The 14,463-nt window shown below is 39.7% G+C and overlaps 1 protein-coding gene across 3 annotated transcripts in view; it reads right to left on the bottom strand.

The window, feature by feature from the left end:
• The window catches only part of SMG6 (SMG6 nonsense mediated mRNA decay factor), a 225,046-nt gene that overhangs the window by 94,815 nt on the left and 115,768 nt on the right, over positions 1-14,463 (bottom strand). For all 3 annotated transcript variants that reach the window (XM_028519086.2, XM_028519087.2, XM_028519088.2), the window contains one exon: positions 10,084-10,285. In XM_028519086.2, the coding sequence (XP_028374887.1) occupies positions 10,084-10,285 (202 nt within the window). The remainder of the gene's footprint in view (positions 1-10,083; positions 10,286-14,463) is intronic.

The following is a 14,463-nucleotide window of genomic DNA, read 5'->3' as shown; positions in this document are numbered from 1 at the left end:
ACATCATGAAGAAGCAAACAGATGAGCATATCAACTGTAACATGGACAACGATAAGACATTTAATATAATTATATAAATACTTATAACTAATAAGCATAATACTTTTTAATCAAATAATGAAAATCAAAACAGTGAGATACTACTTTTGTGCATTTCTGGCAAAGTTACAAAAAAAATTAAACCATCCAGGATTAGTGAAAATGCTAGAAAACAGACACTTATATTCTGCAGTTTAAGTAATTATACCTTTTTTGGAGGGCAATTCAGCATTACTTATTAAAAGTCTTAAAAATCTGCATACCCTCTTTGATCTATTAATCCCACTTTGAAAATCTGCCTAATGAACTAATAAAAGACATATGTACAGATTTTTGTATAAGGTCTCCTGACATGGCATCATTTACAGAACTGAAAAATCAGTAACTTCCTAAAATGTTTAATCACTGGGGACTAAATAAGTATTATGTTATATCCATAAAAGTTGATATAATGTAGCCATTTAAACTTCATCTTACAGATAAACATGGAAACATATTCAGGATATATTATTTATTGCTAAGTTTCAACAGTAGATAGTTTGATTCTATTTCTGTTAAAATAAAAAATCTGTCCTTCCATCTATCCAACCATTATACAAGGACCAGTGATTCTTTTGATTCTTTTATTTCCTTTATTGCTATTCTTGGTTTCTCTAGTATTTCTAAAATGAACATCTATTTTATAACAGATTATTTTTTCTTTTTTTATATTTTTATAATTAAAAAACTGTAGAAAGCATAGACTTCTGAATTAACTCTACCTCCAATATCCCAACTAAAGTGACCAAAATGAATATACAGAGTCTATCACTGATGCCCCATGATCCCACCTTTGTTCACTGTGTTCACTGCTATGGCTGTGTTATTTAGAACAGTGCCTGGTGCACAGCAGACAGTGAATAGCTATTGTATGGGAAAATGCCATCCACCTGACATTGACAATAAAGTATTACTGTCAAATGGATCAGTAGCTAGAAACAGGTCATTCAGAGTCCATTTACTATTTCCTTTCCTAAGAAAGCAAGTTTTTTAAAAATTTCATTTTGTTTGATGTTAGTTTGTAAATATAGAATGGTTTTCATATATTGATTTTGTATTCACAAACTTTGTCAAAATTCACTTATTAGTTATAATCATTTATCCTTATTTTCTTTTGCATTTTCTAAGTATGTATCATGTTATTTGCAAATAAAGATAACTTTATTTTTTCCTTTCCAATCATCTTTTTTATACTTTTTTCTTTTTCTTGTCTTACTGTACTGCTTAGGATAAGCTGAATGGAACTGGTAATTAATTACCCTTGTCTTATTCTATTTCTTGACCTGCTTGGTGGTTATACAGTGACTCACTCTGTGCTGAGTCCTTACTTTATGCATTTTCCTATTTATATTTTGCAATTTAAAAGGTTGAAAAAAGAAAAAGAAAGCTGCAGAAGTAAACAATGAAGAGCCTGGCAAAATTCTCCACTTTGAAAGGGTGTATCGGTTGCATACTGCTGCTATAATAGATTACCACACATGTAATAGCTTTAAACACCACAATTTATTATCATAGTTCTGGAGGTTGGAATTCCCAAAACCAAGGTGTTGACAGGACTGTGCTCTTTTCGGAGGAACTACGGGAGGGAGGAGAATCTGCTTCTTTGCCTTTTCTAGCATCTAGAGGCCACCTGCATTCTTTGGCTCATGGTCCCTTCTACCATTGTCAAGGCCAGCAGTATACTATTTACAAATCTCTCTCTCTCTCTGTGGCTTCTGGTTCTATCATTACATCTTTTTCTGACTTTGACACTTCTGCATCCTCAGTAAGGGCCCCTGTGATTAATTAAGCCCAACTGGATAATCCAGGATCATCTTTCTACCTCAAAATCCTTAATTTAATCCCATCTGCAAAGGCCCTTTTGCCTTGTTAGGTAATATATTTAACAGGTTTTACAAATTAAAGATGTGGGCCACATTTTGATCCACTTACTACAAAGTCTGTGTACCTGGGGTAGATGTAGACCACTACTTGGAAGCTTTTTCACCGCTATAAAGCAGTACTACTCATAATCAGCAGTTCAGAGAGGCCCAAGGGAAGCGGCCAGAGAGTAGAATTTCTTCTTGACATGGTAGGCCACAGCTCCATGAAGAAGGTCAAGAAATTGTCTTATCATTTATATGAAACAGACTGGACATAAGAATCTAACTCTGGTATAATGGCTCCACAATACACAAAACAGAAAACGTAGAAAGTAAATTCATTTATTGAGATTGCACGCCACTTGGTTTCTTCACGCCTGTCAGGCGGTGACTTAGTATTACAAACTTGTATCAACCACCTTAGACTTGAGAAGGGAATTCTAAATGCTAGACAAAGAAGATATCCAGTGAGAATCTATCTAACCTATTTTGGAGAAAATATCAAACCTGAGTAAATCTCTTTTGTTTGAAGGAATACAAAATGAAATTGCCAAAATCAGGTTGCAGAAATCCAACTTAGGGTCTATAAAGAGAGTATGCAGAGAGTCTGCAACATAACAAAGGGAGAACATACCACGCAAAGAGACAGAGAAACAAAGCACATTTGGGGAGACAAACGTTAGGTGAAGAAGACAGTATCTGTTTTACTCTTATAACTGAATTTTTAAAATCATAGAACCTATGAAGTGTGCTTAAAGATGAATGGCAAAACCAAAGAAAGATGGGACCTGGATAAAAGGCAGGCAACAATATAAAGGTTATAGACTAAGATAAAGAAGTAATGTAAGGGAACAAGTAATGAAATAACAGGCTGAAAAACTGAATTAGAAGAAGTAAATAGTAAAATCAGCATTACAAAATTCTGAATCATTAACTACAGACATGACAAACTTGAGAAGCCCTCCAATAACGCAGAGGCAAGGCAGTAAGCAATTAAAATGACAGAAAGAAAGCTACAGAAGAAAAGAATGGAGATCCAATACATTGGGAGAAGAGAAATTACTGAAGAAAAGAACAAACAGTATATTAGCAATCAAAGACAGAAGAGATGAAAACCCTTCTTGTCCAAAGGCAGAACTGGATGTGCATACTTAAAAAGTTCATTAGGGCCCTGACCGGGATGGCTCAGTTGGTTGGGTGTCATCTCGCAAATTAAGGGGTCACTGGTTTGATTTCCAGTAGGGCCCATGCCTGGGGTGTGGGTTCGGTCCCCAATCAGGGCACATATGAGGGACAGCTGAGAGATGTTCTCCTCCCTTTCTTTCTCCCTCCTTTCCCTTCTCTCTAAAAAGAAAGACAATTTTTAAAAATAAATTAAAAAATAAAATAAAATATGCACTAAGTATCACAAAAAAATAAGTCTAGAGCCCAGCATCTAAACAAATCTTAAAATCTGAAATTCAAGATTAGAAAAAATTATTCATGCTGGACCAGAAAAAAATTACCTACAGAAAAAGAAAATCAGACTTTTATCCAACTTTTCTAACCATTAATGCAATGGAATAATATTTACAGTTTTAAGGAGGAAAAAAAGTAAACTGAAGCTAAGTTGCGATTCATATACAAGGACAAAAGAAGGACAATTTCAAGACACAAGTATTCAGAAACTAGTCATGAAGAATGTCCTTAACAAAAAGAACAAAGTAAGGAAGAAATCATTTTGATCATATATGCATAGATGTGTACAAACATGTTTCAATGGGCGCAGAAGTGGTTTAAAAAGATAACTATCAAATTGTTAGCAACAGTTATCCCTGGATGGTAGTTTTTTTTACTTTATTTATTTATTTTTACTTATTTACTTTTTTGGTGTGAATTGTTTGATTCTTTAGCATAAGTGTATGTTTTACTACTGTATCTTACAAGTCACCTTAATTTTTATAAATCATGACGTCTTTGCTGAACAAAATTCCTCATGTTGCATTTGAGTAACAGATGAATGAAAATAAAGAACATAAAAATGGGAAAGCTACAGAATAAAAAGACTTGGTCAGCATTAAAAACATTTACTATAAATTAATTCTTAATAATTATTGTAAATTTAGAAAACGTAATTGGGTGAAAAAGAAAATACATATTGCAAACAGCCCTAATTTTCACATTTTAAATATGGGATAATCAATAGTTTTTATTTATTTTTATTTTTGGTATCGATACTTTCAGAACAAAGGATTTGAAATATGTTTTCAAAACATTAGTGACTGGTAGCTAGCACTTACAATAAATATTTTCCAGACTGCCAAACAACAAAGATAACATTTTTGCCTAAACTATATGCATGAAACAACAAGGACATATAAAAGCATAAAATGAGAACAAAGCATACATTGTATAGTTCCGGTTTCATGAAAGGAAAAGAGTAAGTGCACACATAAGCACGAACCAGGAAAGACTGGAAGGACACTAGTTAATTTCAGGTGATAGCTTGTAGGTGATTTTTATTTTCTTGTGCTTTTTTATATTTTCTATTTGAAATACTTTTTTAGTAACCATATGAACAATAAACAATGTGCCAAAAATGCCATTTAACAAATAAGCAAGCAGATAAGCCAGTACTTCCCAAAGTTGGACAATTTAAGCCTCACTTAACCTCAACTACATTTTTTATTAATGATACAGTTTCCTGGGATCCTACATCCAGACGAAAAGCAAAGATGACTCTGAGAACGAATGGGATGAGATGTGAGACTTATGACCTTATAATGTGACCTATACTTTATTCCCTATCAAGCTGAAGAGTGGCCCCGGCATTAGCTTGTTGGGAAGTTCTTCACTTACTTCTTGGGTCAGACAATATATGGCAAAGACAAAGAACATCACACAGATTAATCTTCCTGGGGATGCTAGAATGAGGATTGCTTATACCTACTTATGGAATAAATGCTTTGGTATTCATTAAATAACTAGAGCTTTGGAGCCTAAGGAAAGATGGGGCCTGTCACTAAACAGATTCTTCTGTAGTACCACCTAGCTACACAGTCACACCATATATTCCGAAGGTGGTAATTAAGCTTTTTTGATACTAAGGCACAATATGAACTTACCACCTTTCTTCTAAAACAGTCCTTTTCATGACTTTTCCTATCTGCCTATAGGGTTATTGGGGTTTCAATGAGAAAATGTGTGTAAACAGCTTAGCTCTGTGCCTAGAAGAACATGATTCATGAGTGCAAGAGCTTAAATTTATTATTATTATAGTTTACTTTTTCAATCCCCTAAGCAGAAAGGACACAAATTTTTACTAGTTTTGTTTTTAGGAGGGCTATTTATTACTCCTTTTAAAACTTGTTACTATGAACTATTCAAACATATATAAAAGTAGAATACTATAATGAACTCAATGAATCCATTATTCAGATTTAGTAATAATGATCAATATTTAGTCAATAATAATTATCAATATTTAATAATAACCAGTATCTGACCATTTCTCATTAATACTCCTTTCTACTACCCTCCCCAGATTATTCTGAGGTTAAACCTAGACATCAAATCACTCATCAGAACATGAGGTTTTGAAGTCACACAGATAAGAGTTCCAATCTTATACTTCTTCACTAGCCATATGACTGGGTGTGCTACTTACCCTCTGAAACTAGATGTCTAGCAACCACTCAATGAATTTAAGATCACTTTCTTTCCCCTGGTTGGCTCTAATTGGTTTCAACATCTGCAATGTTTCTCTCAAAAGGTAACCAGCTACACTCTATTGCTTTTAGCCTAATCTGTATTCCTTATCTTACTTCTGGATAATCCCAAAGGCAACCTGTTTTCTTACCCCTTACTCATCCCATATCTGGGTTTTCTACTGGGGTCTGTTTATTTTAGGTAGAATATTTATCCTGTACAATGTTTAGTATATCAGAAAGATCAAGGGTGAAGCGAGTTTGGAAAAGACTGCAAAGGCTATCCTTTTCACAATGTCTGCTCTATTAAAAAGCTCCAAGAAGTCTTATAGTAATGAGTTCTGTTTAACACTTCTTTACCCTAACTTACATGATCATGAAACTCTTTCACCCAACAATTAAGAACTTACAAAACTAGAGTTCATAGAATATGCTTGGGAAATACAGTGACATGTCAATGACAAATCAGTACTCGTTAAGCAACACCTTCATTGAGATACTGTAAACTCAACAAAATTTCAAGAGTTCCTCCTTAATTATAGGTTCATATTAACTTATGTTGCTTCTCACGTTTGTATACACCACAAACTACCTCCCAAACTAGGAGGAACTTTGCCTTATACGTCTGGATCTTACATGTTGTATGTGCAAGACATTGTAATGTAGACATGCTCAGTAATTATTAAATGAGCATCAAGGCTGGACCAAACACGTGATTAATCTTGACCGGCAATGACACTGCTCATGTTGCTGTTACTCACAAGTCCTTGAGATGGATATCTTACATTTCTTGGGAGTGAAAACTAGAAGCTAGAGAAAATATCTTTCTCAGATTCCTAAGAGGTCAAAAGTTCCTAAAGTTTCCCTCTGATACATCCATACTAATCTTCTAGGTCAGCCATGGAGATAGCCCATGAGTTTATCATCCTTCTTCACTCTTCTTTTGAGCTTCAGTTACCTCTTTTTTTTTTTTTTTTTTTTAAATGAAGGTACTAATACCTACTTGGCAGGCTTATTTTGAGGACTTAATGAAATACCTAGGCCAGGGGCTGATACACACTAAATATTCAAGAAATGTTATTGCCCCCTGCCCTGAAGAATAAAGCAGAATAAAAGGAAATGAAAGGTGGGTAACATTCTATACTGAGTAACTAGGGAAGATCTCTCTAACAAGGTGGCATTGAGGAGGGAGTGAGAGCCACACAACTATCTGGTAACAGAGTGTTTTCCAGGTTAAGAAGAAAGCAAGTGCAGAGATTCTCAGGAGTGCATGCCTTGTTTGAGGAACAGTAAGCATGCCAATGTGACTAGAGTATGTTGGGTATGACAGCAACAGGAGCTGAGGTCAGAGAGCTAAGAGGGTATAGGTGGTGTCAAATCATTGAGAGCACTGTTGGCTGTTCTTGAAACTTTGGCTTTTACTTTAAATGAAAGGAATAGCTATCAGAAGGTTTTAAACAGAGATGTGACATAATCTTATTGATATTTTAAAAAGATCATTCCAGTCGCTGTGTTGAAAACTGACTGAGGAGCCCTGGCTGGTGTGGTTCAGTGGATTGAGCACCGGCCTGCAAACCAAAGGGTTGCTGGTTCAATTTCCAGCTAGGGTACATGTCTGGGTTGCAGGCCAGGTCCCAGGTGCGGAGCGCTCAAGAGGCGCATTGGTGTGTGGTTGCCTTTCCCTCTCTGTAGGTAGGTAGGTAGGTAGGTAGGAAGGAAGGAAGGAAGGAAGGAAGGAAATAGACTGGGGAGTAAGAGGAAGGACGAATTAGAGAAACCAGTTAGAAGGCATTTTGATGAACTGAACTAAAGTGCAATGGTAAGAATGAGTTGAATCTACATATTCTGAAAGTAAAGAAGTCACGAATTGCTGATGGATTAGTTATGGAGGTATAAGAAAAAGAGAGGAACCAAGAATAACCCCAAGAATTTTCACTTGAGTGACCCAGAAGTCAAAGTTACAATTTACCAAGACAGACAGACTGAAGAAAAACCAAGTTTGGGGGAGAAAAATTCAGGAGTTTGGATTTGGAGACGTTATACTTCACACACCTATTACACAGTCCTTGAAGAGGAGCCCTACCTTAGTCTCGATGAGCTACAGCTGCCACGGCAGCCTGTGGATCACTACTACAGGCTGAGGACATGAACTGCTGGCTCTGTGTTCTCTGGCCAGATCACGTATTTATCATTTACCGACACTAATACTGGGAGAGCTGATGAGGACATAGGACTTAGGAAGTCTGAAGATGGTTAGGACTTCTTCCTTGTTCTGGACTGAAAGATAGCTAACCCAAGAGCCAACTCTCAAAAGCGCCCTTCAGAGTCAAGTCTACCTTGTGATCACATAATAATAGTACGTGGATCCCCTGATTCAAGCCATAGTTATCCAGTTTCTTTTCTAATGGAACATCTTCTACAAAGTGTAAACGTTGTGTTAGTTATCCTCAGCCTTACATACTACAACTCCCTATTCTTATTTCCTTCTGAAACTAGAAGAGCAAGGTTTCGTTCCAACTTTTTATTGGAAAAGCACACAATGAATATTTCTCTTGCTCTCACATTCCCAAAATCCATTAGCCATTAAATGCAGCCAAATAATATGGGTTTTTGGAATGTCAATGTCTAGAACCTTTATCTATTCACAGAAATTTAACCAAAAGGAATACATATAAAATTTCTGTAATAAATCACTTCACTATTGATAGTGCAAAATTGGGAATAATCCTTTGGTTCAATAAAGCAAAGAATGGTTAAAGAAATATTGGCATATAAAAGAATATTAAGTGATCATAAAAATGATTCCATACATGAATACATTAAAAGCCCTGGCTGGTGTGGTTCAGTGAACTGAATGCCAGCCTGAGAACCAAAGGGTTGCCAGTTTGATTCCCAATCAGGGAACAAGCCTAGGTTGCAGGCCAAGTCCCCAGTTTGGGGGCGAATGAGAGGCAACCACACACTGATGTTTTTCTCCCAGTCTTTCTCCCTTCCTTCCCCTCTGTCTAAAAATAAATGAAATCTTAAAAGAAAAGGATACATTAAAAATATTAAGTAAAAAAAGCAGATTACAAATAATACGTATATGACCACTAGTTTTATTTTAGAAAAAGTATAAGTATATACTAGAAGTTAAATCTGATTATGTATGGTATGATCAGCAAAAATAACAGTGATGTTACCTCTGGATAGAAGGATTACAGATAAATCTTTTTCTTTTTACTTGTCTACAAGAAACTTACACTGTTTTCTACTAAGAACAAGTTAAAAGAACTTTCTTGAGATTTAAAAAATTTTATTTTTTATAGAGAGGAGGAGGGAGGGAGAAAGAGAGGGAGAGAAACATCGATCAGTGACCTCTAGCACACTCCCAACCAGGGACCTGCCCGGCAACCCAGGCCTGCCCTGATCAGGAATCAAACTGGTGACCTTTCGGTTCACAGGCCAGTGCTCAACCCACTGAGTCACACCAGCTAAGGCTAAAAAATTTCATATTCAATATAAAATCTCTTATATTTGCAGTCTGTTTAGAATTTAGTTTTTACTATGTGACTTAAAAAATCTACCTACATCTCTATGCATACTTCATTTAAGTCAAAAGACTTCTTTCTGAGAGGTCATTTGTGGACTCTTCCCCAAGGCCTCTCTCTCAGGGGACACAGTGCTAACAATTCCACAGAGAGCTCAATCATAGGGCTCCCCTGAACAGTACAGGAGACTCAGATCCCAGGGTCTATGGGTGCTACTTCCCCAGTCTAGCAACCGCTACATGGGAATGTGAAGCAGAATGAACTTCCTTCCTCTCTGCACCTGGCCAAAAACACAACTGTTAAGCAGAGACTAAGTTCCACAGTCCCCACCAAGGCAACAAGCAATGGACTTTGTTTTCTGTAAACAGACAGACAAGAAAAAAGTTCAGGTGAAAACACAGTCCTCAGAGGAAGAAAAATAGAAACCAGGCAGCGGGGAATGCTTCATATTCCTAAAAGCTTTTTTTGTAAGTTAACACATGGTGTCTGCTTCTCTCTAGTCACCTATTTATCACTCTCCTCCTTAGAAAAGGGAAAAAGCCCTGGCTGTTTTCCTAGTGCAGAGTTTTGTGGCTGGGGGGAAGGAGGAGAGGGGGGGGAAGGAGGGTGCTTTAAGCATGATGCAAACCATTTGGAGTTGAGTGAGAGCACTGCCAACACAAGCTGGACTATTTAAACAAGTGAGGAAATGATCGTATATACAACATGCCAGCAAGCACACACACACACCAAAGGAAGTCGAGAGGGATTTTTTTTTTTCAGGACACAGAGCTGGATGTCAGCGGCTAAAAGGTCGATATTTTCCCTTAACACCCTTTTCAATGACTTAATCATGTTCCGTTTGCACAGAAAACTTCCCAAGAATAAAAAAGTCTGGAGAATTAAGAGGAAGGGTGAATGGGGAGTGATATTTGGCCTGGGGCTGACCTTATCCGAGGTTTTCTCCACGTAGCAGGGGTCCTGAGGGGCAGCCAGCAAGGGGACAAAGCCCGAGAGAAGCCGGTCCTCTTCCAGAATAAGAAGGGTGAGGTCATCGTCCGGGTCCTTGTACAGTGGCACCTCAGACTGATTCACCGCAGTCAGTATGTTACAGAAATCAGCCAGCATCGACCACACATCCATAGCAACCCTGTGAGAAATAAGGTAAGAAAAGAACAACAGTTCTAAAGAGGGACCAGTTAAAGTATTCTAAGCACTTACATGCAGAGAGGTAGTTGCGGCAAATGCTGTTTATGGCTGACATCTACCAGAAATCTTACCCAAAAAGCTAGGATACAAAGTGTATCCATAGCAGCAATCTGGTGAATGTATGTCCTATCTATGCAAAATCGAAACTGATTAAGGGGAGTTTTCAATCCTAACCTGAGAGGGAAAAGAATTTAGAGAATCAGTTGCCTAATGCTGGTCCTGTCACCTTTCCAGACAGTATGCCTACAACACTTACTCGACACTCTAGTCACCCAGAGCCTTCCTGGCTTGGCAGCTTGGTTCGTTAGAGCATTGTCCCAATATGCCAAGAACTGTGAGTTCGATCCCTGGTCAGGGCACATACAAGAATCAACCAAGGAATGCATAAATAAGAGAAACAATAAATGGATGTTTCCACCCCCTCAAAATCAATAAATAAAAACAATTTAAAAAATTGACACTCAGTGCCTGAGGCAGCTCCCAGAATTCCCTCACTCTTTCCAAGTCAAATACATGTCACACAGACAACAAAAGAGTGTCAATCTCCCCTCTTCTTTCACAACCAGAGGGGCTAGTCACATCACTGAAAGAGTCATGGTTTTCCCCCTCACTCCTTTAATGCTTTAGAAATCTCTTCCTACATATAAGCAGAAAAACAATTAAACACACATCCAACAAAAACCTCATTCCTGGCCTGCCAAGCTTCCCATGCATTTCAGCGAATGAACCAGTATCAGTGCTATCTTGGCCATCCTATTCCCTCTCCTTTCCCTCACTTGTGGAACGTTAGACATAAGGTAACCAACCATTTTGCTTTGCCTGGGACTGTCCCTCTATTAGCACCAAAAGTCCTGTGTTCCCAGAAATACCTCAGTCCTGGGCAAACAGGAATGGATGGTCATCCTCACTGCATATCACTGGGTCCTAGTTGACCCTGAGGAGAAACCTTGAAAATGCAAAGTCTGGTTCTTTCCAGTTCAAACTCCAGGGTAGAATTATAAAAAGAAGGTTCATTTCTCTGTTACCATCATTTGTCAAAAACCTACTGTGGTTCAGATCCCTCTTTTCACGGGAGCTAAGGATCCTCACAACTTCCTTTTTGCCAGCCCAAGACATAGCTCAAATGATCAAACTGTAGTCGGATACAAGGCCTGCCAAATCTATAGATTTGGCTTTCTTCCCCAGAGGACCACCTAACCAGGGAGTCTGGAGCAGGCAAGTACCCTACAGATGCTAAGTTGTACTCCAGAAGAAGTGAGACCCATAAAAGAATTAGAAAGAAAAGTTTTATAATTAGGTTCAAGAGGTGAAGTGGCAAGAGACAAGAAGCAAAGAGAGGTATACGAATGAGCTACATCCTGGAGTCTTCCCAGATGAGTTACTGCGCATGAGCCAAATCTGCTAGGGAGGGGCCTCAGACCTAAGCAGTTTGCTGCTCCTGGAGATGAGGAACCTTGGGGGGATGGCAGAAAGGAGGGCATTCAAGGGACATGCCATTGAAGGTGAGGCTGGAAAAGAAAGTGGATTAGAGGTGTGGAGACTCCTTGACTGGGTCCAGGTGGAAAGAGCCTGCACTGGTTTATTTACTGTAATCACTGCACTAGGAAAAGGCAATGAAATGAAACATCTTGTTTTCAAGAGTGTCCTGGGAACCAGGCGGAACACAGCCCCATTAATCACACAACGGCACATAATCAACACACGTGTACAGCAGAAGTAACTCTCTTCACAGGCTTTGCCCAAGAAAAAGAACATGTTTGGGAAGAATCACCGGAGGGACAAGGGTTTTTTAAAAGCCTCTCTGCACAGACACCAACAACCAGACTCATTCACAAAGCTCCATCTTTTGGCTCAGCTGGGTTTGGCTGTCAGAAATGTTTAAATATGGAAAAAAATAAACAGTTGCAACACGTTTCTGTGCAGCGATCTGCCTGAGCCCCTTTGTGATGTAATGGGAAACGCGGCATTCAGGCTACCAGCTGTAGAATAAACAGAACTTCGAGGGTTAAAAGGAACTGAACTTTCCACGACCCCATCTGCAGAGAAGAAAATAATAAGAGGAATGATGCACTGCCCCACAGCTCTGATAGTTTATCCTCCAGTCCCGGCTGCAAAGACAAGCACCGGATGTGATAGGGCTGCTCAGGGCCGCCTCCGAGGTTAGCGCTGCCCATGGGAGACGCACAGGGAGGCTCTTCCAGCTCCCCGCTTCCTCCCCCAGTGCCCTGCTGGCCACTTGAGCCCATTGCCTGAGTCTGATCCCACAGCGCTGGTGATCTCTGGCCAACAGGCACTGCTCGGCTGCAGAGCAGCAATTTGGAAAATAAACAGGAAAGACGACAGTGAGAAGGAAGAAGGTGAAAAGTCTCCCAGCTGAATTCTTGGCTTGGGGGCCTTGGTTGGTGCTGTGCAAGTCAAGGCTGCTTCAGGATGTAGCTGGGGGTGAGAGATGTGGGCAGCAGCATCCTCAGCCACAGAGAGGCAGCAGAAAATTACCCACGGCTGCCACAGTGGGAGGCCCCACATCCTTCTCTCATCCTCCCACCCTACCATGTTGGATCTAAGACGAAGAAATATGTGGTACCATGTGGTTCTCATTACCATGCTCCCCTGTCCCCTAAGGCTCAGATAAACCAAAACTGACTCCTCCCAGAGATTGCTGGCCACCATTAGGGACCCCTGCCCACATGTGCCTTTTGCCCATTACCACCCACCCATCTTGTGCCAAACCTTAAAACTCACTGCAAAAATCAAGTGGATGAGAGTTCCTACTCCAGTGTTGATGTGTAACACAGCAGCTGGTTCCAAAAGACATAGGATGTGTCCTGAGTTCCCAACTCCAAAGTGTAAAGTGGCACCACAGACAAGAACACAACTAACTAGGCACCCATGGGCCATACTGTGACTCTCCACAGAAGGTGGGGAAGAGGGGAGTGTTAGGAAACTAATACTAAAAGGAAGAGATGAGATGCCTGAACTCAAAAGTTAAGATATTTTCAAACAGATGAGGTAATTCCTGGAACCTGGGCAATATCACCTCAGCTTACCCCAATCAGGCCTCTGTGCTGGTCAGTTCAGGGGTTAAACACAGGGTTTCCTGAGTAGAAGGGGAAAGCTTAGCTTTTTCCTGCTCTAGTTCCTTATCCCAGTTAGGAGTACCTTCCAACCTGCACCCCACAGCAGCCCTTGGAGTCTAAAGACTCAAGGTTGGCCTAGGCTGAGTAGTCCAAGTCAAATTCTGGTGGCTATGAGGAGCTTTAAACACCTCCCAATCTCTTAGAAATGCTTTGGAAATGACTCTCCAAAAGTTTTTTTCAGAGAATTGCAAACCACCTTTGGTTCTAAAGGAACCCTCTAGAGTGCTATGGGCTCAGGCAAGTCCCTCTACCTTGTTCTGGGCCCAACTCATATTTTGGGAAGGTCCCAGAACCCACAAAATCCCACTAAAGATAGGGTGCATTCTTCACCTAGCAGACACAAAGCAGCCAGAGACTATGAAACTGCATCCAATGAATCCATTTATGGTGCTCAGAATGGGGTGGCAAGGGAGCCTCTCAGCAGCTGTGATGTGATTAGTGAGCAGGGATCAGCAGTTGCAGGGTGACCCAGTGGCCCAACCCCACAGAACACACCACACACCAGGAAAGCAGACCCCTGGCTGGACACCAGATCCTAGCTTGGGACCGACCAGCAGTGGCTAGTTAGAGGTATGCACTCAGGACCAAGGCTCACTCACTTCTCCACAGACATGCATTCACTTACTCCACCAGGAAAGGAAAAAAATAAGAGTTAATTTACTTTTTATTGCCTCAGAATTCCAAGGTTTAATGTAGCTGTCAGTTTGAGTGCAGTGCAGCTGCTGGCCGATACAATGCAGCCCAGGCCAGCCCAGGTGACTGGGGAAACACATTTCACAGAAATGAACCAACACACACTCTTGGCTGGTTGTTTGGGGGATATTGACTTGGGGAATCAGATTAACCCTTCAGGCTGGAGTTAGTTCTGCAAACATTAGAAAAGTAGTTTTAGTCCAAGGAACTGGGAAGCCCTGGTCTCAGGTGGACCAGTGGATTTCTGTGTTTCTACAATTTTGGAGTTTTCTCATGTGAAATGTTATTC

Source organism: Phyllostomus discolor, chromosome 8 (genome assembly GCF_004126475.2).
Source record: "Phyllostomus discolor isolate MPI-MPIP mPhyDis1 chromosome 8, mPhyDis1.pri.v3, whole genome shotgun sequence".
In the NCBI taxonomy this organism is placed as follows: domain Eukaryota; kingdom Metazoa; phylum Chordata; class Mammalia; order Chiroptera; family Phyllostomidae; genus Phyllostomus; species Phyllostomus discolor.
The sequence above is the reverse complement of the archived record's forward strand: the minus strand, read 5'-3'. Positions and strand labels throughout refer to the sequence as shown.